Source organism: Dreissena polymorpha, chromosome 15, assembly GCF_020536995.1.
Source record: "Dreissena polymorpha isolate Duluth1 chromosome 15, UMN_Dpol_1.0, whole genome shotgun sequence".
NCBI classification, from domain to species: Eukaryota; Metazoa; Mollusca; class Bivalvia; order Myida; family Dreissenidae; genus Dreissena; species Dreissena polymorpha.
In genome coordinates, this window is record NC_068369.1 from 5,265,728 (window position 1) to 5,293,706 (window position 27,979).

General features: G+C 34.2%; 2 protein-coding genes across 3 annotated transcripts; one reads left to right on the forward strand and one right to left on the reverse strand.

The window, feature by feature from the left end:
* Nucleotides 1-355: 355 nt before the first annotated feature.
* Nucleotides 356-20,185, reverse strand: LOC127861273 (coatomer subunit zeta-1-like). 2 transcript variants are annotated; one of them, XM_052399716.1, is made up of 7 exons: nucleotides 20,036-20,185; nucleotides 14,485-14,553; nucleotides 13,974-14,055; nucleotides 11,381-11,472; nucleotides 9,558-9,691; nucleotides 7,682-7,772; nucleotides 356-1,705 (listed from the first exon to the last, which is right to left on the reverse strand). In XM_052399716.1, the coding sequence occupies exons 1-7, from the start codon at nucleotides 20,051-20,053 to the stop codon at nucleotides 1,658-1,660; spliced, it is 534 nt and encodes a 177-aa protein (XP_052255676.1). In that variant the 5' UTR covers nucleotides 20,054-20,185; the 3' UTR covers nucleotides 356-1,657. The 2 variants fall into 2 exon arrangements, with proteins under 2 accessions (XP_052255676.1, XP_052255677.1); XM_052399717.1 differs by lacking the exon at nucleotides 20,036-20,185 and adding an exon at nucleotides 17,173-17,267.
* LOC127861254 (uncharacterized) lies at nucleotides 20,145-27,972 on the forward strand. The gene is made up of 2 exons (XM_052399691.1): nucleotides 20,145-20,264; nucleotides 24,546-27,972. The coding sequence occupies exon 2, from the start codon at nucleotides 24,620-24,622 to the stop codon at nucleotides 26,246-26,248; it is 1,629 nt and encodes a 542-aa protein (XP_052255651.1). The 5' UTR covers nucleotides 20,145-20,264; nucleotides 24,546-24,619; the 3' UTR covers nucleotides 26,249-27,972.
* Nucleotides 27,973-27,979: the final 7 nt, after the last annotated feature.

Sequence of the window (27,979 nt, forward strand, 5' to 3'; positions counted from 1 at the left end):
CCAACTGAAACTGTTAAAATACAAAATGATCGATATTGTTGTTTTGAGACCAATCTGGTAAAACCAAAAACCTATAAAGTAAAGGGCAAAAATTCTATGATGAAGCAGTCATTATATGGAAGCCTCTCGTGCACAAAATTTAATAAAAGCTACTCAAATTAAAAAACATGTTGGACAACATAAGTCAACCTAAAATGTCAGTGTAAGTAACACAAGACGCATCCATACCAAAAAAAAACACAAGCAAATTTGTAATCAATTTTGTGAAAGACAGACAGACAACGCCAATTCTATATCCCGCCGCCTTTGCCTTTCCGTGCTTTGAGTTTTTTAAAATTAAAAAGGAAGTCATTAGTCAGTCATAAAAAGCATTTATATTGGTCATTCTTGTCATTTTATTTCATTAAACATAAGACATTTAAACTGCTATACATGTATAAGTAAATAATTTAAGACCATCCCTTGTACAAGGGATGTGAATGAATAATCACAATTTATGTTTTTGAAATCGTAAACCATGATCGGGTTAGAAAATGCAGACAAAACTACCATATTAGGCATAATTATTTTGACATAAAAATGTACATTTTTTCCTGATACATTGGAGTTGAAACACAGCAAGAAGACTTATAAAACAGTTAACTAAAGGAATAGGTGTAAAGTTTTTCATTTTGAAATGACAAAGTTCAGCGCTATAACGGTTTGCTGCAACTAATGTGTTCCCATTTCAGTGACTCATTTCAAATGTACAGTTACATGTATTCAACAGAACTTCTAACCTGACATTTTTTAAATTAAATACAACATAATTCCTAAAAATCAATAATTTCAAGACATTACATCAATTCTTTAAATTTTCTTTTAATTATTGCACCAAAAACAAAGTTTAAACAAGAAACCGTCAGAGACGGGTGATGCTCCCCAAAGGTTTTCTTTTTCACAATATTGCACTATATATTCAGATAAAAGAAAACGTCTTGAGGGGCATAACTTTGGACAAAATAATACAATGGATGGTTTAGCAACTTAAACATTTCAAAGGGCCATAACTCTCTAAATAAATCATCTAACCAGAACCCACAAAGAACATGCGCATCTCCTCGAGGTAGTTAAGCTTCCCATAAAGCTTCATTGAATTCCAGTCAGTAGTTGGGGGACATAAATTGCACTATATGTACAGTTAATGGAAAATTTCAAAGGGCCGTAACGCTGTGAAAAATCATCCAACCAGAACCAGCTGATAATATGCACATCTCCTTTTGTAATTGAAGCTTCCCATAAAGTATAATTGAATTACGGTCATTAATTGTTGAGAAATAGCCCGAACAAAAATTGTGCACGGACGGACGGACACACGGACAGACAAAGCGGCGACTATATGCTCCCCCAAATTTTTTTGGAGGAGAATAAATACTTATTTTGACAGCTTTTAACGTCACTGCATGCAACCAAACAATAGTTTCATGTGTTTGAAAATCTAAAGTAGGTGAAAGCAGTGATTGTGTCTTTGACTTTTTTGCATTAAAAACAAAAAATAGTAATTTAATTAACCTATATAAAATTGTCAGGTTAGATGTATATATAGTATATAGTATAATGTTTCTAGATGTTGGTCATATTCATCTCTAGCATACAACAAATAAATTTATGATCCTGTTCACTTTAGTAGCGACCACTTGATCTGTTCTTTTGCTGTCTGTATCACCTGAAATATCACAAACAAAGGTGATGTTCAAGGCTATTGTTGGGCGAAGTGTAAGGATTTAAGCTTCAATTTCATAAGTTTACCTTTCAGCAGTCATACTGACAATATTGCAGCATATCATGTTGGTAAAAATCAGCACGAGGAAGTCAGAGTTTGATGTAAGTATCTAGTATATTGCAGTATACAAGTTGTTACAAGTGTAACCATTTAAAAGTTACAGTATTATGTCACTATTTCAATAAGTTACAAAAGGTGCTTGTTTTCTTGATTATTATTCCTTAATCCTATAAAAAAAAAAGCTTAAAAAACATTAAACAATACATGTATAACTGAACTAATGTATTCATAAATAAACTCCCAATATGTCTCTGTAAATAAACCAACTTGGAAACAGGAAACTTTATCATTTAGATAGGTAGGAACAATTCTAATTTGTGTGTGAAAAATAAATGAAAACAAGACTATTGCCAAGCAATATATGTCCCCTACCGGCTCCACCATTGTCAGAAATATATATATATTTTTTTTTATATATTTGTTGCCATAGCAACCAGAATTTTTGACGTAGGAACAAAATGAAATGACGTGCATAATGTCCTTATTGCCATCTATCCATATTTCAAGTTTCAAGAAAAAATATTAAGAACTTTTAAAGTTATCGCAGGATCCAGAAAAGTGTGACAGACTCACAGACTGACGGACACACAGAGCGCAAACCAGAAGTTCCCTCCGGTCAAATCAGTAGGGGACAATAACATGGCTTAAGAGATTAGTGTAAATCAAATGAAATTGTTATTCACTGGTCAAATACTTAACAATATGCAATACTGGTAAAATGTATGCTAAGAAAATATGTTTACACTTAAAAAATAAATGTTTGCTCCATGTCTTGAAAAGCTCTATGTATTGCACATTGAAAAGCTTCCAATAATGAACCGTGATGATATTCTGGATATGCCTCTATTTTATAATCCTAATTTAAAATGAGTAATAGCTTAATTTATATTTAAAGTATATATGAACAAGAGTGCCAAACTGTCACAAGATACGCCCGTTTGAAGGTTTTGGACACCATGCTTGAAATGCACTAAGTGACATCGTGACGTCGTTTTTGACCTGGCATGACCCATATTTGAACTTGACCTACATATCATCTAGACACAACTTCTGACTAAATTAGGACTGGTGAATATTGGATAAAAACTAATTCAATTAGAGAGCGGACACCATGCTAAATGCTTGCAATGCACTATGTGACCGTGTGACCCCGTTTTTGACCCGGCATGACCCATATTCGAACTTGACCTACATATCATCTACACACAACTTCTGACCAAGTAAGGTGAAGATCGGATGAAAACTACTTCAACAAGAGCACCGCCTTGCTGGTGCAGACCGCTCATCTATTTTTCTTTTTAAAGGTGTAGGGACCTATCTCAATTTCAATCACAAAGGAGGGAGGGGTGGAGTGGAGAGGGGTGTATGGTGTGGGTGTGTGGTCATTTATTACATTATCTTCCAAAAATGCAAATGGGGGGGGGGGAAGAGATGTGTTTGTCAGAAACACAATGCCCCCGATTGCACCGCTTTGATAGTGTTTTTTTTTTGTAACCTTTGACCTTGAAGGATGACCTTGACCTTGATTTTCCAACACTCAAAATGTGCAGCTTTATGAGGACGCCGCTTTGAATATTTTTTTGACCTATGACCTTGAAGGATGACCTTGACCTTGAAGGATGACCTTGACCATGAACTTCCACCACTCAAAATGTGCAGCTTCATGAGATACACATGCATGCCAAATATCAAGTTGCTATCTTCAAAAGTGAAAAAGTTATGGCCAAGTTTTTTTCGGACATCGGACAGACAGACCAACATACTGACAGACAGATCAACTGCTATATGCCAACCTACCGGGGGCATTAAAAAATTTTTTTTGGGGTGGGGGTATAGTGTGACGGTGTGGTGGTCATTTATTAGATAATCTTTAATTGAAAAATAAAATAATGGGGGGATTGAGGGGGATTCGTGGGGGGGGGGGGGGGCGGATGGTTTGGGTGGAGTCTATTTTATAATTTAACCTTGAGAGTCAAGGTCATTCAAAGGTCAAGGTAAAATTCAACTTGCCAGGTACAGTACCCTCATGATAGCATGAAAGTATTTGAAGTTTAAAAGCAATAGCCTTGATACTTTAGAAGTAAAGTGGATCTAAACACAAAATGTAACCATATATTCAAAGTTACTAAGTCAAAAAAGGGCCATAATTCCATAAAAATGACAACCAGAGCAATGCAACTTGTCCTTTACTGTCCCCCTATGATAGTTTGCAAGTGTTCCAAGTATGAAAGAAATATGTATGATACTTTACGGGTAAAGTGGACCAAAACACAAAACTTAACCAAATTTTCAAGTATAAAAGGCCCATAATTCCTTCAAAATGCCAGTCAGAGTTACATAACTTTGCCTGCAAAGTCCCTTTACGATAGTTAGTAAGTGTTGCAAGTATGAAAGCAATAGCTTTGATACATAAGGAATAAAATGGAACTAAACACAAAACTTTACCAATATTTTCAATTTTCTAAGTATAAAAAGGGCACATAATTCTGTCAAAATGCAAGCCAGAGTTATCTCACTTTGCCTGCCCAGTCCGCTCATGATAGTAAGTAAGTGTACCAAGTTTGAATGCAATTGCATTGATACTTTATTAGAAAAGTGGACCTAAACGCAAAACTTAACCGGACGCCGAAGCCAAGGTGATGACAATAGCTCATTTTTTTTCCAAAAAATAGATGAGCTAATAAGAGAGCAGACACCATGCTAAATGCTTCAAATGCACTAAGTGACCTCATGACCTAGTTTTTGATCCTGCATGACCTATATTTGAACTTGACCTACATATCATCTAGACACAACTTCTGACCGAATTAGGTGAAGATCAGATGAAAACTACTTCAAATAGAGAGCGGACACCATGCTAAATGCTTGAAATGCACTAAGTGACCTCGTGACCTAGCTTTTGACCCGGCATGACCCATATTTGAACTTGACCTACATATCATCTAGACACAACTTCTGACCAAATTTGGTGAAGATCGGGTAGAACTACTTCAATAAGAGAGCGGACACCATGCTTAATCCTTGAAATGCACTAAGTGGCCCCGTGAACTAGTTTTTGATCCAGCATGACCCGTATTCGAATTTGACCTAGATATTGTCTAGACACAACTTCTGACCAAGTTTGGTGAAGATCAGATGAAAACTATTTGAATTAGAGAGCGGACACTGCTGTGGACACCGCCCGCCCGCCAAGGGTGAAACTATAATACGTCCCGTTTTAAAAAATGGGCGTATAAAAAAGTATTCGTTTTGTGAGAGATAATATGATAGAAAGATTTTGTTTTATTTCCAAAGAATCCTTTCATACATGTGTCAGAACAAATGTAAATTTCCTTTTGTACCAAGGACTAATTTAAATAGCAAAGAAATATATTGAAACTTTTGAAGACATGCCAAAGTTTAACAAAATAAAACTCAAGGACCTACATTACCAACTTAAATAAAGATAATAGAAACCAGCTTTAAAGAAGAGAAACATTTTAATAAAATATATATTCAAACCAGTAACATTCCAGATTGTCATACAAAAAGGAACTCATAATTCTTAAATATTGAATAAAACAAGAAATGTGTTTGTCAGAATCACACTATGTCCCCTTCTGTACCGCTTTGAATATTTTTTTGTGACCTTTGACCTTGAATGATGACCTTTACCTTTCACCACTCAAAATGTGCGGCTCCATGAGATACACATGCATGCCAAATATCAAGTTGGTGTCTTCAATATTGCCAAAGTATTCATAAAATGAGCAATATTGGCCACATATACTTGACCTCTGACCTTGAAGTATGACCTTGACCTTTCACAACTCAAAATGTGCGGCTCCATGAGATACACATGCATGTCAAATATAAAGTTGGTATCTTCAATATTGCCAAAGTATTCATAAAATGAGCAATTTTTCGCTACATATATTTGACCTCTGACCTTGAAGGATGATCTTGACATTGACCTTTCACCACTCAAAATGTGCAGTTCCATGAGATACACATGCATGCCAAATATCAAGTTGCTATCTTGAATATTGAAAAAGTTATTGCAAAAGTTGGAGCAAACAGATCAACAGATCAACGTACAGACCAACAGACAGGGCAAAAACAATATGTCCCCCACTATAGTGGGTGCGGGACATAAAAATCTATATGCACTCGTGTTTAATCTAACTAAGGAAACATATATCAAATGGCTCCAGTGCAGAATAGTCCACAGAATACATGTATTGGGAACAAAATCCCATATGTTCAAAATGAAAATTGTTGCCAATAGTCTATGTACATTCTGTAATGATGAAGAAGAAAATATTATGCACTCTCTTGTTCTGGTACTGTCCACATTCCCAAGAAATTGTTATCCCCACGCTCCAAATTGGAGCGGGGGAATTATGTGGTTATCTCCGCCGTCTGTCCATCCATCCGCCCTGACTTCTATCTCCTCCTACACTATTAGCACTAGAACATTGAAACTTAAACACATGGTAGATATGAGCATATGTGCGACAGTGCACTATTTGGAATTTTGATCTGACCCCTGGGTCAAAAGTTGCAGCGTGAGGATACATGGCGGCCGCGCCATTTTTAGTTAAATGTGTTGTTGAGATTATTTGTAGAAGTAGATGAAACATACCTATTCATATAACATGTCAGTATTTAGTTCTTGGAATAACAAATCCAAAAATGAATGAATGAAACGTACATGTAGTATGCCTAGAGTTAAACGGTATATCTTTAATTGTGAAAGGAAACACATTTTTGAAATTTACACAAATAAAAATAAAAGCAGATGCAGAATTCAGAGTCAGGTCAATTGTTTCATTATTAAGGACATCTTAAATGACGTTACTAATCATAACATATAATATAAACGTTATTTTTATAACACAAGTATTGTTTAAAATCTTCATTATTACTTTTTTAACACACTGCAATTCAGCACGCACTAGTTAAATTTTATGTGTATTATTTTATTGATAAATGATATATATACCAATATTCAATTTAATTAAGTTTGTATGTACCATCAAGTCTTGAAATATATAATAATTATTATTAAATAAGATTGTATGTTGAATGTATGACAATTATATTTATGTACCCATCATGTCGCTGTTCATGAAATACTTTGTATATAAAATGCCTATATATGAAATTTATCTTACTATATGACATGCTTATACGTACATATGTATGTATGTAAGTAATTATTATTCCACAGAGAACATGAACAATTTGCTAAAATAATAAATAAATGACTTTATGTACCCAGTATCCATATATGAACCCACAATATGTCTCTATTAACTAACACACAGGGAAATACACAACTAAATCATTCAAAGTGGTGGAAACAATTCTAACAACCCAGGGAATACATTTCCAAAAGGGACGATGCATGCTTGAAAACCTTAGGGAGCATCTACTTGGGTTGAAGTACTTACCTCAAGTTTTGATAGAATTTGCTTTTGACATAAACATTAATTTCACTCTGATATTGATAAAGGTATAAATGCTATTCAATTGAAGGACAAACATTTCAAGATTTCACGTACTTTACAACATATGTATGTATTGCTGTGAATTGTTTTGCATTGATCAGGTTTCTTCCAAAATTGTTTGCATACTGCTTGTAGTAAATTATAAGATATGAATTATTTTTTTCCAGTAAATTCAAATCCATGCAACATGCTTGCGTCCCTTTTTTCATTTCTATTTTACACCCACAAACTTATCCACAAAACATATTTTTTTTGCATAAAGCAAAACTTTAAAACCGGAATAAATGAACACAATAAACACCTATTGTGTGCTATATATTGTACTAAATGCAAGCCACATACAGCATAATGAAAATGAGAGCGGTACCTGTGATACTGTCTGTTCTCCTATTGGAATATCATCAGTTCTTATGGCGACCTTGGATACAATACTGGAGCTGTCACAGTCTAGGATGATGCTGAAATAACAACACAAATACAATTGCAAAGACATTGGCAGAAGCCATTAAAAAACAAAACTGATAACACAATAATATAAGAAAATGGTACGCAAATTGCACACAAAGGATTTCAATGTCTTTGAAAAAAGTTTACTGCTATTAAACAACCATGTAATCCAATGTTATATTTTTGGATGATATACAGTTATTACACAATGAGGTGCTCATTATTTCATTTTATATATTTTTATTTTTTTATTTTTATTTTTATAGTAATATTACACAACCATGTTGTACAATCTTATTATTTCATATTTTATACTGCTATTTAAGAACCATGTGGTGCAATGTTATTATTTGATAAGTTGTAATGCTTTTAAAGAACCATTTGGTGCAAAGTTGTTATTTAGTTGCAATAATTCAACTATCAGCTTAATAACCCAATGGGTTTGCCAGAGCCGCCATAGCAAAAATTATCAAAGGCTCTGGCAGTCTGTTTATATGGACTACCGTAATAACTCTATGTTTTTGGACACTCTAAGTTTTCGGACACCCCTTTTTTTAGCAAAAATAATTATTTTTCGTGACTCTTAATTTTCGGACACACGAGTTTTCGTCCATAATTAATGTCTCTAAGTTTTCGGACAGTATAATTTACAGGGCTATTTTACCGAATTTCGGTCCTGTTTTCGATATCTAATGACACTTGGATCATGGGGTTTTACAACCAGATTAACATCATAAAACATGGAAGCTGCATGCCTGAGGGCAACGGACCATTACATTTGTGTTATTGGGTAAATAACCTTGTAAACCGGTATTAGACAATGATTTCACCAGATAGGGGTAGTTTCAATTAACAGTTCAATTATCTACCGCAATGGTACTACCCCTTCTCAGTAAAATAACTGTGACAAATACTAATCGCTTCAAAGCGTGATGCACCCTATTGCAAGTTTAACGAACAATGGAAGGTGTTAGAAAACAACTATCTGAAATGAACCAACAAAGAATTCATAGTGTGTTTTTTATTGCGTTGATTACAGGTTGATACTAGCGGGTATCAGTACATCACATGCTCATCTTTGAACTCGTTGGTCAAAGAACAACCTTGTAGTAACTTTCTGTAAAATAAATTAAAATGATTTAAAATGCAGTGCAAACGTATATAACTGTAAATTATACTATACGGCATGGTTTTTTTTACAAGCGCGTGCTATTACCGGTTGTCGTTGATACAATTGACGCTATTTTCGGACACGTCAATTTTCGACTCTTAGTTTTCGGACACCTGTATTTTGTGAATACTTTTCGTATCTAAGTTTTCGGACACGAAAAAAAATAATTATTTTTAAGTGTCCGAAAACATAGAGTAATTACGGTAAGTTGTTATTGTATGTGCAATACTATATTATTATACAGCCATATGGTGCAAAGATTCTTAATATTAAACACTGACATATGAACTAGTCATTGGCAAACTCATATTTGATTGGAAATTACAAGGAGCAACTTCTCCACATGGTTCATGAAGAAAACATGTTGGCCCTAAACTAAAGGCCTATTTTAAGCTTTTTTTAAACTGTCCACCATATCTCTTAAATTATACCAGTGTTTCTTGTTACACTTCTGTAATTACAGCAACTGGACCCTAATTAATGATGATTTAGAGGACAGTTTATAGCCAAAGGTAGATTATTTTATGATGGACCACTTTACAGACTAATCTAGGACAACACTGCGCACATGCATTAAGCCGAGTTTTCCCATAACATGACTCAAAGTTGGTCTGTAAATCCTCACCCTCCGTCACATATCTCGTCCATGGCCAGGAACACTGCGTCCAGGTTCTCTAGCAGAGAGCGCTTCTCAACATTCCGTCGCAAGATCTGACTGATGGCTTCATAGAAACCATTTAAAACACTAGACAGGATCAACTGGAAACAGAATAGAATGACATTCCTTGAGACAAAATTATCTTCACCTCTCAAGGGTTAAGTGTGAAATTATTGCATTTTTAGAAGTGATTTTTTTAACCAAGCATTATAACTGACTTCATTGTAAAAAGTAGCACGTGATACTATTAAATAGCAGTTTAAAAGTGCATTTTACTGATAAACAGTTGAAATAATATATCATTTTCATATCACTATTTCAAAATATTCCATATTCCTGGTTTATTACGCTCTTTGTCCCAATTAAAAAAGCTTCAGGCTGTAAATTAAAATATATAAAATCACACTTTTCAGACTCAAGTAGAAACACTAGGCTGATACATCAGTTTCACCCAGCCTGCTTTCATCCCCTACCGTTGCATCATATTATGAATACAATTATTGACCAATCAACACCCATTCATTCAAAAGCCTGGACATACTTGAATGATGTAGTTATTATCTTGTAAATCTATAGCGTTTTTTCTGAATATTTTATAAGTCTGCAATTGATTTCACATAGTTATAAATCCATCACCAAGTAATAAATTATGTTGCATGCAAATAAAAAAGATGTGTATTTAAGTTTTTTATTTAAGTATACAAACATTTTAGCAAAAATAAACTTGTAGTTGAATTCTAGTAAATCAACCAATTAAAAGAGGAATTTTGCACTAAAACAAACAAATGTGTTGAATTGATATCCACCGTCAAATAAATTTTGTTTATGGATGGTTGCAGAACTAAATCAATTATGAATAAACCCATTAAGTTTCATTTTGAAATCTTGTTAAGTATCTGAGATATAGCCCAATAATGTTACATCATATATCTTTATACCCATAAAGATTTATGTTGAAATCTCATATAGCATCTGAGATTTATCCCTGAAAAGTACCAGCATACTTACACAAACAAAAAAGGGCTATCGCTCTTAATTAAGGAAGTGTAATCTTATGGTTCTTGTGCGTCACAATTCTCCTCATTTACATCTATACACCCATGAAGTTTCATGTTGGATACTTGTGTTGTATCTGAGATATAACTCTGGAAAGTTACATCATAAAAACAACAAGAGATGTGTTTTTCAGAAACACAATGTCCCCTTTTGCGCTGCTTTGAAAACATATATTTGACATTTGACCTTGAAGGATGACCTTGACCTTTCCCCACTCAAAATGTGCAGCTCCATGAGATACACCTGCATGCCAAATATCAAGTTGCTATCTTCAATATTGCAAAAGTTATGACCAAAGTTAAAGTTTTCGGACGGACAGACTGACGGACAGTTCAAAAACCATATGCCACCCTTTGGGGGCATAAAAATAAAGGGCTTTAGCTCTTATCTAAGAAAGTGTAGGATTGTGGTTGTTGTGCATGGTCTTTTTCCCATTGATATATGTTCACACATGAAGTTTCCTGTTGAGATCTTTTACAGTTTGTAAGATATAGCCTTGAAAAGTTTGTGACAGACTGACACTGCCGAATCTTTATTATTCGCCTTTGGCAGGGGATGAACAATTTTGTTGTCTTTGTACCCATATCAGTAAATGCATTAAAAAGCTGAAGAAGGGCTTTTGATGACAAAGTTAATGTGGTGTTGTGTTGTCTGTTTCTAATGTACACTGTAGTAGTATTGAATATAATTTTATTATATCAATATTCCAAATGTATATGATTCTTATTTATTACCTCATTTTCATTTGAGCTTCCAACCACATAGAAGAAGAGATCAACATTACTTCGGTACACACAGGTCAATCCCTCAAACATGATAATTTCGGCTGAAAACAAAAATGTTCACACCTTGGAATGAGAAAACTGAGACAGCAATATAACATAACATGTGTCCATAGGGCACAGATGCCCTCACATTCTACTTTTGTCTAAAACCACTTCTTATGTGAAAACAACAAGCTGTTTGTGGCAAAAGATGACTTTTGACCGCTAAGTGTGACATTGACTTTTGATGTGATGAGACAAGCCATAAAAAACGCTCAATCTTCTCATGGTGGTCATTTTTGGTAAAATATCGTAAAATTGCATGACAAATTACAAAGTATCACAGAAAGCTGTTTTATGGCAATATTTGACCTTTGACCTTAACGCCTGATTTTTTACCTCTGAGGTAAGTAGACAGAATTAACACACAAAATGCCATCTCCTGACTGTGGTTATTAGTTAAAAATTATTTTCCATATAGCATGATAAATGGTGACAAAGTTACATTCTAGAAAGCTGTTTCATGGCCAATTAAGTGACGTTGTTGTCTAAGTGTGATTGTGACTTTTGAGTTAGCGATACAAGCAGGGGTTTTTCTGCCTATTTTGGGAAAAGGAGTCTGACCAAATTGGGTATTTTTTATCGACAAAATTGGTCATTTGGGGAATTTTTGCTTCGATGAAACGGCTCATTTGGGAAAAAATTGTGAATTTATCATGCTTAAATAATTCAGTGGTTGAACAAATTAATTTGTTTTTATTTTGTCTTCTTTATATAAACAGATGCAATATTGGGCATGTTCAACGTTTATTCAAGTACTGCAGTTTTGTTTTTCAGTTACAGTAACACTCTGTTGAGATAAGAACTGAACAGTCAAAACCTTATTGCAGATATTGTTGACCAAAACAAACACTGGTTAGTCAGAAAAGTTATAAGACAGTTCATTCTTAAAAAAAATTTTTTTTTTTTTTTTTGGTAAATTGGGATTTTTTTTATGATTTCGGTTTGGGATTGGGTCCGTTTGCTTTGGAAGTGCCTCCGTTTTCCGGAGGCGCAGACAGTGCTGAAAAACCCCTGACAAGTGTTACATAAGTGCATTTGTGAAAGATATTTTTTATAATAATGAAAGCTACTTAGCAAGATAAATTCATTTCACAGCTGCTTACTGACCCCGCATGGTGCAATACAGGGAAGTAAAATTATAATGGACTTAATCCCTGTATCACAATGAAACAGGTCAGTCAGAGGACATGTAACTTATACTATATAAACATAATAATTTTATGAAATAAAAGGTTGCACAATGGTGTATTATTCAAATATTTGAATTTTAAGTAATCTGCACATATACATGTATATACCAGTTCCAAAATGGAGACATATTTAATAGTGCTGCAACAAAATGCAAAAAACCGTATCGCAATATATTGTCAGTTCAAAATTCCGTATTGCAATATATTGCTAACTTGTACCAGAATTATAACTCGCCAGCTAATCACCAAAACCAACTTATTACATGAACATAACCTTTGTATTGTATGTTTAGGTTCTAGTTATATCCTGTTGGCAATTCTAGCCTTTTTTACAAAATGCTTTATAAACACAATTAATCTTTTTTTGGCTTTACTACCACTACATTTTACACCATCCTTACACCGCTTACAATATCCTACCCGTTCCTCGATCTCATTAATTTCTTTCTTTTAAGACTAAAATATGCCCAAACAACACTTCTTCCTTTGGAATTGTCTATAAAGTCAAACTCAGCGTTCGTTTCGTCTGCCATTTTGAGAACTAATATAAAAGCCAACAAGAAGAATAATAACCCGAAAGAGAATTGTGGATGTTTAAAAGCCGGTCGTTAAAATTATCAGAATGCTGTTACATAATTTTTTTAAATCATTATTTCTTATGTTTATATTAACATCAATTTACATTTTTATTATGTAATTAATGTTTTTTTGTATTTCCAAAAGCTTCATCTTAAATTTAACAGTATGACATGCAAAAGCAGATTTTGCGGACTCCCCATGTAACAACGCTACTCTGTATAATATACATTTTAGAATGCTATTTTTACGTAACAATTTATTTTTACTAAACAATAAACACCAATTTGTTTTGTTTACCTTGATATCATTATTTCGGATGGCTTTTCTGAACGAAATGTGGATGGATTTTTGTAGAATTTTCATACTGGTATGATGAAAATCGTATCGCAATACAATATGCAGATTGCGTATTGCCATGTATACCGATATACAGGTATATTGTTGCATCACTAATATTTACTTAACTTAACCCTTTACCACTTAGATACGTATTTTAGCGCATTTGTAGTCCTTTAGAAAGTTAAATTTAATTAAAGACCTTTCTAACTAGATTTAAGTTTTAATTTCCAACCCTTAGATACCAATTTGCAGCAAACAGAATAAAACCTGAACAGACTGCGAGTTACTGGCAGGCTGTTTTCTTTTAATGCTGTTTGCACATAGTCAAGTCATTTTTACTTTGCTTCTGAGTGGGAAAGGGTTAATCATACCCTACGAATAAGCAAGCATACCATTTGCTCTGTGAGTCTTGTTGAAAAGATTTTTCTCAAATGTTTTCTGTTCCTTTGCAGATGGAAACTGGTCATCAAAGTACTGAAAACCAATATCTAAATAAGTAAACTTAGCAAATTTACATTCACATAAAAGATTAAATGACATTACACTAAAGATTTACCATATTAAAGAAGATAAAATTATTTTTGCAATAATCCACTGAACATAGGATTTGTTTACAAGATTTTAGTATGTAAGAATATAATACAAAATCTCTTGTACTTACATAATTATTTTAATATTTGTCAATGACAGCTACAAATATTTTTTTATAAGCACCAAACAAAACAATAACAGTACTCAACTGTGAAAGTTTGATGGAAATCCAACCAGCAGTTATAAAAGTCTACAAGATTTCAGGACATTCTGAAAGGCAAGTGAAATGTATAACACCTTCCACCCTTTATGGACATTTTTCATATTCATAAACATGCTGTGTCCATGTGAGATAAAACATTACAGCATTACCTTTGCCATCAATCTGTTACCATCATTGTCAAGAATCATGATGGCCTTCACTGAGTAAAGAGATGGCTCCTGCAATAGAAAACAATAATGTGAAAATACGCAGCTCAAACAGGGCATTGAACTGACGACATCCAGAGCGGTAGTCAGACACTCTATGTCACTAAAAAGTTGGCTCAACAGCTGCATGGCTAAAAGTGAGGAAGGTTGAAAAAGCATGAAAAAAAAAACCTGGGGGCCAGGGGGCTGGAACAAAAATTAAGTCCAGAAATTTATATAAGAATTTAGAATGAGTGAGAAAAAATCATATCTTATACACCATATTGCATTTTTTATACAGCTGCAGACCATTTCTTGTTTCTTGTCTTCAAAAGCTTCAAAGCTTACCTTTTACCCAAAACAAACATTTAAAGGTACAAATTCAAAGAATTCAAATCAAACTAATTGATGGAAACTTTACACGTATCACTATATATTCATAAAAACACAACGATATTGCTTGGTGAAGACACACATCACTTTATGGATTGTTGGAACACATTTCACTATACACTATAAACACATCCTGATGATAGAAACTTGATTGATAATTAATTATGGAAAACAAATATCACTACAATTACACTTAATAGCAGCGCTTCTGTTAGCTTTTATAAGTTGGAAGTCCTGACTTCCAAGCCTAAAATATTGGACGTCCCAGACATAAATTTTGAAGTCCTACTTTTATTTCAGAAGTTTAATATAGGTACATGTTCCAACTCTATCTATTACCTGATAATCCAGTATTATTGCGATTTCTATTTTCAAAACAAAAATACGGCCAATATTGACTTCCGCCATTTAACACAAGTTAATATAAAAATTTGAATTGTAGGTTTGGGGGAATTCCCATTGAACATGCGTTAATCACGTGACGTGATTTGAGCGCATAAAGCACTTTTCATATTTAGTAATGACCATAAATCAACGACTGAATTTAAAATGTTACATGTACCTCCTTTCAGAAAAGTTTGCCTTAGTGAAAGCAAATTTCGGAGAATAAAAACGCATCTTTCTTTAAATTTTAAGGAGTACACTTCCTTCCGAATCGCGATATATTTTGTCAGGTCATTCATGCATGTAGACCAATATATATGCATAGTTTGGCAATCTCAAAACACGTTATTTAACTATTTATTGCATTATGTGTTACAGCCATTGATATAACAAAATACATAACCGGTATTCAATTTTAGTATTTTCAAATGCGTAAAATTAAAGGTGTTATCCGATATCATTTCCAGATTGTATTATTCACGGAAAGTTAAGAAAATTCTAGCAACAAATAAACATTTCTCGTGTATTTCGTGTACAAATGAAAATCATGCGAAAATTAGACTTTATGTACAACATCGCATCATTCTTCCTCGGGGAAAGCGTGGACTTAAAAATTTTATTACTGAATAAAAACTTCGTAGCACAGGGGTCGCTAATATTATTGTATACAGCTTCACGTGGGGTCGACGTGTATTCGGCTGCCTGAGCCCTGATTGGCTGATCCGCTTCCCAAGAAGAATTTGATTGACAGCTAGAAAAGTCAATATTGGGCACTCACTGAGAATTTCATTGAAAACAGTACCTCTTAGGCAGAGTTAACAGTCTGAATAACCCGATTTACTGTTGACATTTGTACGTGCTGTGTATAAGTAAATAGAGTACATGCGGATTATCGGACGTCCAAGGGACTTCACTTCCACCATTTGCATAATGGCGGTAGGGGTGCAAGTAAAGGAGTTAATTATCACTTATCTGTTAAACTGGCCCCTTTAGTGGCCATGGCTATCGATTCAAGTTCGCACACGTGTTAAACATATTGATACGTTTCTTTTTTAAGATTCTTTAGATCTCGGTTTCGATTGGAAATATTCGCGGACCACCTACCCCTACCCGCTCCCCCCCCCAACTTTCTCAACGATTCTGGACGAATTGAGAGATCCTCCGGGGCTTAAAAAAAGCCAGAACTTCCGAAAAAAAAACGGAACACTTTTAGCCATGCAGCTGTTGAAAGTGACCTAAAAATCACTACTCTTCCCACTCCTAATGTTTCAAGGCCCCAGACACTTTGTTACAAGTGTCAACTTCTAAACAAGCGGCTTCCTGAAATCATTACACATAACTCAGAACTGTGTAAATTGTACTTTCTCACAGTTCGTGTTTGCCTCATCTGCATTATTGTGAAAATTTTACGGAGCTCAAGCAGGGTATTGAACCCGCAACCTCCAGAGTGGTATTCAGACACTCTAACCACATCGCTCAATAGCTAGCCCAACAGAATGGCTGTTGGAAGTGACCTTAAAAGTTAAATCACCACAACATCAAAAATTTGGTAAGCCATTAGTGTTCATTAAAGTGCTTAGTAATGTAATTGTACAAATGTGATAGGATTCAAATTTGGGTAAGCAGCACAATTAAGGACTATTTTGTTTTCATTTTTAGAATGAACGTTTATTCTGCCTTGCCAAATTAATTACCATTCCCTGCCAGTGAGCGACATAGTCCAAATAGTTAGACGTAAGCTACCCCGCTTACGTCTAAACGGCTACCGTCGTTTTCCTATAGCAAATTGAGTTCAACTTAAACTTCAGTTTTTCTCGTTAAATCTTTGATAATGCATAAAATTATCATTAATTAGACATAAATGTGAGTGATTACCTCTTAAATGTGTAAAAATTGTGCTTTTAAACCACTTATGTACATTTTTAAAAATAAACATACACAACACAAGAAGTGTGTTTGTCGTTTATAGAATTACATTGAATTATCTTGAACGAAATTATTTTTTGAATAGGTTACACATAACCAATTGTTGTTGTACAACAAACCACATCACTTTTTAGCTTTCTGTACTTTTTAATTAAATGAAACCTATATGTGTGTGTTAAAACTACCAGTTGTATCACGGAGTGTATATTGATAGGAGATGAATCGAGTATTTGACCCTTACTGTAGTAAATTCAATCTTATGCAAAAACTATTCATCCGATTTTATTTGTTTATACGTTATCGTGTTGCTTATTAATTCCTCTTTCAAAAAATAAACGTTTTAGTATACTCCTGTTGTTATTAATGGATTTATAGCGAGATAAACACAAGAAATACACATTTTATGTTTTACCACCGCGCGTTTTACCGTGTTGTGGCTATCGATCTTGTACAATTAGCGTACAGCGAAGCGCCGAGGTTATACATTTTGATGTACCCACTCACGTCTTTTGTTGAATTATAGTTTCATTTCTCGGCCGATTTTGACAAATTATATATCATTAGAAAGCTTACGTTACGTAGTAAACAGATATATAAACATATATTAAGTTTTTCTTCTGATTTCGTCAACCCGGCGAGTTATAACTTTAACTTTTGCAAATATCTTACCGTATTGGAGTTTTAGAATCTAGATTGACGGTTGACATGTTCGTACTTAATACCAATTTGTAGCGTTTATATTTGGAGTTCAGTTTTATAAATTACATCTTGCTTAGGCGAATAGAATTCTGTATACGATAGAAAAAAAATGTTTAAAAACGAAAGTAATTAAGGAATGAAGGCGGAAGAAAGTATCGAGCGTTCCTAACGCACTGAACTGATGCTACGGTCTTGGCGATTATGCTTTTGTTTAGAAACCGGCCATTGAATTTCCTTTGCCATGATTATTATATTTTTTATAAAATATATTGTGGTATTTTGTTCACGAAACATATCAATAAAGCTTATTATAAATAAATCTTAATAAATTAACGATTTCAGCTCTTGTTTATAACACAGAAAGGGTGATAATTTTATGATGAAACAGCGTATATAGCGGACCCTATCGATTTTATTCGGCTTTGCATGCATACTTGAAATAAAATGGGTGTCAAAAACATTCATCGTTTGCTGTTAATTATCAACGAGGGAATTATGTATGATTATATGAAATGTTATTCACCTTAAATTATCAATTTATTAAAGATTCTTGAAAATCACGGTCGGTGTTACGCGGGTCATTTCGTATTTTGACATCAGGGCATCATGTCCAACTGTTCAAAATCAGATTTTTTTTTCACTGGGACGATGACGGCTTAGATTTAGACAGGCAGACAGATAGTTTATTCAGACTTATACAACAGTACATCGTCTTCAACTCAAATATATAAATTATTTTTAGACGAATTGTTAGGTGATTACACATATAGCAGTGATGATTCTGAGAATGTTGCCATGTTTCTTATCCGTGTAATCTAGAGTCCGTGGTTTGAGCATTTTTATCGCGGTGTTCAATAAAAGATATCTCAATAATCTTGTTTATTGATAGATCTGTGGTTTTATTGCCCCTGTGTTCAGCACAAACCAATTATATCTTTATGATCAGATACTGTGCCGACCAATACTAAATAACACTATGGTGTCATACGCCACAGCAGGGACCTATACTTGTGATCATAGAGTCTTAGTGCAAGACTTAAAAAAGTATGTTGTTTAGCTTGCGGTTGTTAAAGCCAAAACGGGGCTTCCCAGCTGGCACAGCTGCTGATATTCGGATCTGAATACCTAAACTTATTCAGACCTTATTCTTAACCGTTGCACGTTTTACGATATAGGATTTTAGGCGGGAATACAACTCGGTGAAACTATTCAATTTCTTATACAACATTAAGCATATTAACAGTTATTGAAATTAACAATATCAGCGACATCTTTTTAAAGACTAAACACCTTTTCAAGTATCGAATTTAACATGTCAATAATATATATTAATACCAAAAAAGGTTTCCTTTAATATTGTTCACATTAAACCTTTAAATGAAAGTGTCGCTTTAACTATTTTCCGTGTCTTACTAAGCCGCGAATCGTTTGCTAAAAACAGTTAACAAAAAGGGCTACACGTTCTAATTCTTAATGAAATACAAAAATAAGTATAACATAATTAATAACGTCCATAAACACACGGCAAGATCAAAGTTTTAATGGAAAACTAATATGACATTCCACATAAATTATTATTTTCGTCTAAATCGAATACTATTTATAGAGAAACAATGTATTTATAACCGACCAATGAGGTAACATTATGCAACTTTCAATTTACACAGTGCTATATGGCAACAATATGGAATTTGAACAGTGGTAGTGTTTTAAGGTCTGGACTATCATTACTTGTAAGTTTGTATAAACATTTTTCTAATGCAATTAGCAAAATAATGTTTATATTTTATGTTTAATAATTTATTGCATGATTATTCTGTGCTGTTATATGAATTTGATGCCGTTAAAGCTTCCGACATGAATTCATGTCGGAACGATGCTATTGCAAAATAACGTTAAACGATATGAGGTCGATGTAAATCGACCTCATATTTATAGGAGTATGAACGACACTGACAAATTCTTCATCATCGATTTAATTTCAATGATCAATGTGTTTCGCGTAATTTGAGCTAATTCATAAGTGTTAACAGTAGTGTCCTGCCAGTTTATTCCTTTTAAATACATCTCGGTAAACAGCTTGTTTGTTAAGAAATCAAATATATATTTTTACCAAAATTTGCGAGTCCATGTCGATTGTTTTGACGTGGAGTTGTTTTTCTAAACGCTTGAATATTTCTGCAAGCGTCTTGTTGATATTTCCGTAACGGCAAAATAATTTTGTTGTTTAAACTGCAATTCTATTCTACATTTACTTCCCTTTGTATCATTTACGCTAATTGATATCTTTGTAAATGCCTCTCTCAGAGTAGACAATGTTTAAAATAATCTAACCTTTGATGGTATGTAACCTTTTTGCTGAATGATGTATTGCTCTTTGAATATTGCATTGAACATTAAATGTCTAGAGAGTTAGCAGTTTTCCTCTTATGTATTAAAGCTTTACAAACATGTTTTTAAAAGTCCCTGCACTATAGGTCCCTGACCCTGGCGCTTGATTGGTCCTTGTCGGCTCGGATACTACATACATGTACCCCGGGTACTCTTAAGTATACTTACATGTACCCCGGGTACGCTAAATATACTTTAACGTATCTTGTCGATATTAGACTGTATTAGAGTTGTATTCCTGTCTAAAATGTGATGTCGTAAAATGCGCTACCTATTCCCTTTAAACAGTACTTTTTATCATAAACAAACTTCTCTTTAAATAAAAAACTGCATCAACATGCTTTTTGAGTATGAGTTTCGATAATATAGAGGCCATTTAACAGAAAATGTACATAAATGTGAACATAATTAATTAACAAGAGGGCCATGATGGCCCTGAATCGCTCACCTGACTAACCAAATACAATCCCAACCCAGATTTCATCAAGATAAACATTCTGACCAAATTTCATAAAGATTGGATGAAAACTGTGACCTCTATTGTATACACAAGGTTTTTTCTATTATTTGACCTAGTGACCCAGTGACCTAGTATTTGACCCCAAGTGACCCAAATACAATCCCAACCCAGATGTAATCAAGATAAACATTCTGATCAAATTTTATAAAGATTGGATGAAAACTGTGACCTCTATTGTCTACACAAGATTCAATAATACCCGCAAGGGGAGTTAGACAGTATAGATAGATAGATATATAGACAGATAGACAAGGTTTTTCTATAATTTGACCTATTGACCTAGTTTTTGAACCCTGATGACCCAAATACAATCCCAACCCAGATTTCATCATGATAAACATTCTGACCAAATTTCATAAAGATTTGATGAAAACTGTGACCTCTATTATCTATACAAGGTTTTTCTATTATTTGACCTAGTGACTCAGTTTTTGACTTAGTGACCTAGTTTTGACCCAGTGACCTAGTTTTTGACCCCAGATGACCCAAATACAATCCCAACCCAGAATGCATCAAGATAAACATTCTGACCAAATTTCATAAAGATTGGATGAAAACTGTGACCTCTAGTGTCTACACAAACAAATTATTGACGTTTTTTCTATTATTTGACCTAGTGACCTATTTTTTTTACCTCAGATGACCCAAATACACTCCCAACCCAGATTTCATCAAGATAAACATTCTGACCAAATTTCATAAAGATTGGATGAAAACTGCGACCTCTATTGTCTACACAAGGTTTTTCTATTATTTGACCTAGTGACCTAGTTTTTGACCCCAGATGACCCAAATACAATCCCAACCTAGATTTCATCAAAATAAACATTCTGACCAAATTTAATAAAGATTGGATGATAACTGTGACCTCTACTGTCTACACAAGGTTTTTCTATAAATTGACCTTGTTTTTGACCTAGTGACCTAGTTTTTGACCACAGATGACCCAAATACAATCCCAACCCAGATTTCATCAAGATAAACATTCTGACAAAATTTCATAAAGATTGGATGAAAACTGTGACGTGACCTCTACTGTCTACACAAGGTTTTTCTATTATTTGACCTAGTTTTTGACCAAGTGACCTAGTTTTTGACCCCAGATGACTCAAATACAATCCCAACCCAGATTTCATCAAAATAAACATTCTGACCAAATTTCATAAAGATTGGATGAAAACTGCGACCTCTATTGTCTACACAAGTTTTTTTTCTATTATTTGACCTAGTTTTTGACCAAGTGACCTAGTTTTTGACCCCAGATGACCCAAATACAATCCCAACCCAGATTTTATTAAGATAAACATTCTGACCGAATTTCATAAAGATTGGATGAAAACTGTGACCTCTACTGTCTACACAAACAAATTATTGACGGACGCACGCACGCACACACAACGGATGCCGGACATCACACTGTCACATAAGCTCACCATGTCACTTCGTGACAAGTGAGCTAAAAAAAAAAAGCCAACATCGACCGATTTAGCGTTGAGCTGTACATATGAAAGCTCAAAGCATTTGCAAAGAACTAACACTTTTACCCATACACTGTTGGTTCACTTTCATCTGTTCAAATAATCAAATGTAAGAAAGGGATTTTGAGATATATATGTAACAGGCAGAACCCTCACAACCTTTAAATTAAAGCATTGCCTGTAGCAAAGAATTTAAATGAATTTGCATGTTTTTCTTATCAAACATCCAACTAGAAATAGCAACATGAATTGAATTATGTGATTAATCCATAGTGAAGAAGAAATGAAATCATGCAATTACATAATTACTAAAGATTTTTCATAAGTAAAATAAGTTATTATACAATTTTGTGATCCAAACTAATGACAATGAATGAAAGCTGAAACTTTCTTGTTTCCACCACATTAAGGGTCCTTTTCCTATTAGATGTTCCAGGGACAGGAAATTACAAAAAGGATCACTTCATTCTCTCTTAACATCTCACATGTAAGATATGTACTCTTTAATGCTATATAATAAGATTTTATGATTTACATTGGAGACCTGATATTGTGTGTGGATAAATAATTGGAACCTCTCATTGGCCAAGGATAAATTCAATTGTGGAAACCGGAGGATTTAAATATTAATCATTTTGGATAAGAAAGATATATGTCAACATAAAAACAAAACCTAGACAATTGAGTAGTACAGTTACGTTTACTGTCTAACATGTTCCAAAACTTACCTATGACAGTCATCAAATCCAATGCAAACTTCTGCATCGTTAAACTATGTTGAAATACGCTGTACAGACCATTATTTTCTGTATATGATTATGTTTTTTTTTATAGCTCACCTGAGCACAACGTGCTCATGGTGAGCTTTTGTGATCCTTTTTTGACCGTCGTACGTTGTGCGGCGTCAACAATTGCCTTGTTAACACTCTAGAGGCCACATTTATTGTCCAATCTTCATGAAACTTGGTCAGAAGATTCATCCCAATTATATCTTGGACAAGTACAAAAATGATGCCAGTTGGTTAAAAAACATGGCCCCCAGGGGGCGGGGCATTTTTCCTTATAGTTAAACCTTGTTAACACTCTAGAAGCCACATTTATTTTCAGATCTTAATGAAACTTGGTCAGAAGATTTGTCCTAATGATACATGTGTATCTTGGATGAGTTTTAAAAGGGTTTTGGTTGCTTTAAAAACATGGCCACCAGGGGAGGGGCATTTTTCCGTATATAGCTATATATGGCTTAAGTAAAACCTTGATAACACTCTAGAGGCCACATTTATTTCCAATCTTCATGAAATTTGGTCAGAAGATTGATCTCAATGATTTCTCGGATGAGTTCGCAAATGGTTACGTTTGCTTGAAAAACATCGCTGCCAAGGGGCAGGGCATTTTTCCTCATATGGCTATAGTAAAATCTTGTTAACACTCTAGAGGCCACATTTATTTTCCAATCTTCATGAAACTTGGTCAGAAGATTCATCCCAATTTTATCTTGGACGAGTACAAAAATGATGCCAGTTGGTTAAAAAACATGGCCCCCAGGGGGCGGGGCATTTTTCCTTATAGTTAAACCTTGTTAACACTCTAGAAGCCACATTTATTTTCAGATCTTAATGAAACTTGGTCAGAAGATTTGTCCCCATGATACATGTGTATCTTGGATGAGTTTTAAAAGGGTTTTGGTTGCTTTAAAAATATGGCCACCAGGGGAGGGGCATTTTTCCTTATATGGCTATATATGGCTTAAGTAAAACCTTGATAACACTCTAGAGGCCACATTAATTTCCAATCTTCATGAAATTTGGTCAGAAGATTGATCTCAATGATATCTTGGATGAGTTCGAAAATGGTTACGTTTGCTTGAAAAACATCGCTGCCAAGGGGCAGGGCATTTTTCCTCATATGGCTGTAGTAAAATCTTGTTAACACTCTAGAGGCCACATTTATTTTCCAATCTTCATGAAACTTGGTCAGAAGATTTGTCACAATAACATCTTGTTATCTCAGGTGAGCGACTTTGGGCCTTTCAGGCCCTCTTGTTTTTCAGAATTTACTGAAATGGACAACATGATTTCTTGTTTTCAAATTTTGACAACATGCACTGCATTCAGTTAAATACATGTAGATTATCAGTTCTGCTTAAGTTACAGACAGTGAAGAGTTTAGTATTAAATATAACATTTTAAGTAAATTAATGTACAAAAAAGCTTAATATTTTTTTCCTATTTCAGCTTCCTTGCAGTTAAGACTTTAATACACATACAGAGTTGTGTCACTGAAGTGGGTGGGCAACTGAAATTCAATTATGGAAGACAAGGACAAATTAGGTGGCTATCTTATACAAAGTGAAGATGGCGAACTACTTATTGTCTGTATTAATGAAGATCACGAAGAAGGTTCAGTGAAACAGGAGCTGCCTGAGCCTTCAATGTCTACATCCGAGAATGAGGAAGAGAATCTTGTTTCTAAAGTAATTCCTGACATTACCATGATAGGAAATCTTGTGAAGCCTCAAACTGATGCATGTCTAGCATATGAAAATTCTTATTGCACAAAGATGGACCCTGCTACAGTAGCTTATCATTATGTGCCTGGAACATCTCAGCAAAGTTCAAGTGTTTTACCAGAAACTGCAGCATGTGAAGCAAGTACATCTGAGGAAAACATTAAAAACAAAATGGACGATTATAGCAATTCATTAGTTGATGATGATGATGATGATGATTTTGATGAAGATGATGATGAAGGTGCGGTTGGAGGAGACACTCCTCTTGCCATGGTTATTCAGTACTTAAACCAGCACTGCTCAGGTTACCCTGAACTAGATGATGAAGTTTTGTCTCATATGACTCAAGGAGATGCTGATGAGTGTATTAAAGATATTGATTTTCAACTGGAGCTTATAGAGAAAGCATGTGAGAAATTTGAAAAGATTGTGACTAGAGAAAGTGATATAATGACAGACATAAACAAAAGAAGCGAAATTACTAGCAATCAAATGGAAAAGAATAAAACACAAAGGATTATACATCCAGATCAGGGGGACAAGAATGAAATAGGCTCTGAACAATTATTTGAAAACATTCTCACTATTAATAATAAATGTAGTAAAAAACATAACACGAAGGATAGTTCGTCAAAACCAAAACAAAGATCTGCAAAGCTGCGCCGTGGGCTTCCATATTGCTGCAAGTGTGGAAGGGATTCTCTTGTACATGTGGATAAGGTGTTTATTCAGTGTTTTCCTGAAGCAAAATCAGACATAATGGATACACGATTGCTGTCTGAGGTGTATGGACATTTTGAAACTGATAAACATGACCCCATAGAATTGTTGTTGTACATTTTACAAAAGTACTGTAATGAATCGCAGATGGTTTGCTGTTGTTTTTGCGGTGAGAAATTGTACTCTATCCACTCTATATTCAACCATGTAACTACCACTGATTCTCACCGACATTTCTCTTCATACAACCACAGCAGTTGTACAATGCTGGTACCAGAAAAGAAACATTTTGTTTGTGTCATCTGCTGTACCATGAAGGCCTCAACCATTGAAATAATATCTCATTACCGATACGAGCACCAGATTGAGCACCGAGAGCAAATAAGCATGTTCTGCAAGGCATCTCAGATGTACACCCAGAAACAGGAGACCATTGTCTGCAATTACTGCGAAACAAATCACGAACATTTCAACGTCATGATGCAGCACATCAGAAAACAGCATCTAATCATTGAACCAATGGAGTACAAAAAGCGCAAGAACCCCCTTGCACCCAATGGTGCTGTACCGGTGGCTGTTTCATCGAAAGAAACTGATGGCAACATTAAGAAAAGGAAAACTAGCTTCATATGTACATATTGTAAGCTAAGATTTGTGTTTGCAAAAGATCTGAAAGATCATATAGAAAAAGCACACTCAAGTTCCTAGTGAGACACGAATTTAAAACTCATGTATGATGCATATGATGCATGTCACTAGAACACATTTTGTTTATCATGAATATAATAATTATTTGTTATGGTCAGGTACCGGTATCAGGGGTTCCACTGGCCCAAAAAAAGTTGTCGCCACTTTTTCGCGGCGTGAATACTGTCGGTTATTCCACCTTATTAATAAGAACAATCATTTCAAGAAACCTTACTACATTAATGTCATTGACTATATTATCACTTTAAAAAGTATGTTATTTCATGATAAAAAACAATAAGTACCTTCATAAGTCATACCTTCATAAGTCTTAATAAGCTTTATTTGTATATAAATAACATTTTTTTCAACTTGATAAACAACACAGATAACCAAAATAATATAATAATGTTAACATCAATGTATTAAACAGTATCTCACTTCAAAGTGTTTAACAGTTATATTTGGTCATTTGGACATGATATACATCAGCTTCTGTTGTTAACAAGTTTTCTGTTAGTGGTGGATGATTTCCAGGTTCAATTAAATGACTGTTGTTCACGCCTTTTTCCTGACTGAAAGGCCCAGATAATTGCCACCATCCATTCTAGTTGCCTGAAATAACATAAAACATATTTTAACAAACTATCAACATCAAACCAACACATAAATGTCCCTATCTTTAAATGTCCGAATTTAACATATCCGAAATATAGTACATCGAGTGAATGTTTTATATTTATTTCAGAAATTGTTGTTATTTTAATCAATTTATATCCTTCCCAGAACATTACAATAATGAATCTATTAAACAGAAATGCTCACAAATACCTGTTGAAACAAGTTTTTATTTGTTGATGTGGAGAAATTAAATGCTTTTGCCAGCCCCACGGTTTTGATTGTAACAAAGAAATAGCGGCCCTAATAATCATTATAATTATTGATCGTCGTGACAGTTTGTCCCCGTGTTACTTAACTTATTGCGCAATATCATAAAGGAGCCGTTAATCCGATAATAACCCCATAGAACTAGACAATAGCAGTAAAAACACCGTTTGTAACACTTACAAGCTTCGGTGATTTCAGTGCACTCTACACTGTAGGTTGCTTACATCGTCGTAAATCAATATTTACAACTGACAGACGCTGGCCGCTAATGCTCGGTCGCGTGCTTTCGACTCGCAGTACATTTTCGGATAGGATTTTACCGATTTTTTAAAATTCGCCACTTTTAAAAAATTGGAGCCACATTTAAAAATTTAGCGACATTTGGCGCCAATTGCGATCGACAGCGGAACCCCTGGGTATAACATTTATGTCAATATTTTATTGTTAGCAATCTTAAACCTAAGCATAAAAATGAACAGCAATATTCAATAAAATAATTGATCTTAACTGGTTGAATGAATGGAATGCTGTTTATTTCAATGAAATTTATAATGGCAAGTTTACGCCAGTACACACATGTTTAGTGGCATTAGTTGCTGAACAAAAAATTGTTGAACTGTTGAATGACAAAATCCCAACAGTAGATGTATTAGTTATTGACTGTACAGCAAAAATTGTTTTCCATTGTATGGAACTAATTATATTAATAGTATTATAATATTGTTATAAATGAATAATACTGTACTAATAAATTAGGTGATGTTACATACATTAAAGTAACAAATTATGACAGTACCAAAAAGCAACTGACAATAATTTGAATAAATACAAAAATAAAAACAGAACTGATGAATGAATTGTGTT

Bases quoted from the DNA above. Each gene is read 5' to 3' on its own strand.
- LOC127861273 (XM_052399716.1), bottom strand. The intron at 14,056-14,484 runs GTAATGCTGTAA...ATTGGTTTTCAG, and splicing joins GTAACAGATTGATGGCAAAG to TACTTTGATGACCAGTTTCC. The intron at 1,706-7,681 runs GTACCGCTCTCA...GTGATATTTCAG, and splicing joins GAGAACAGACAGTATCACAG to GTGATACAGACAGCAAAAGA.
- LOC127861254 (XM_052399691.1), top strand. From the start codon at position 24,620: ATGGAAGACAAGGACAAATTAGGTGGCTATCTTATACAAAGTGAAGAT.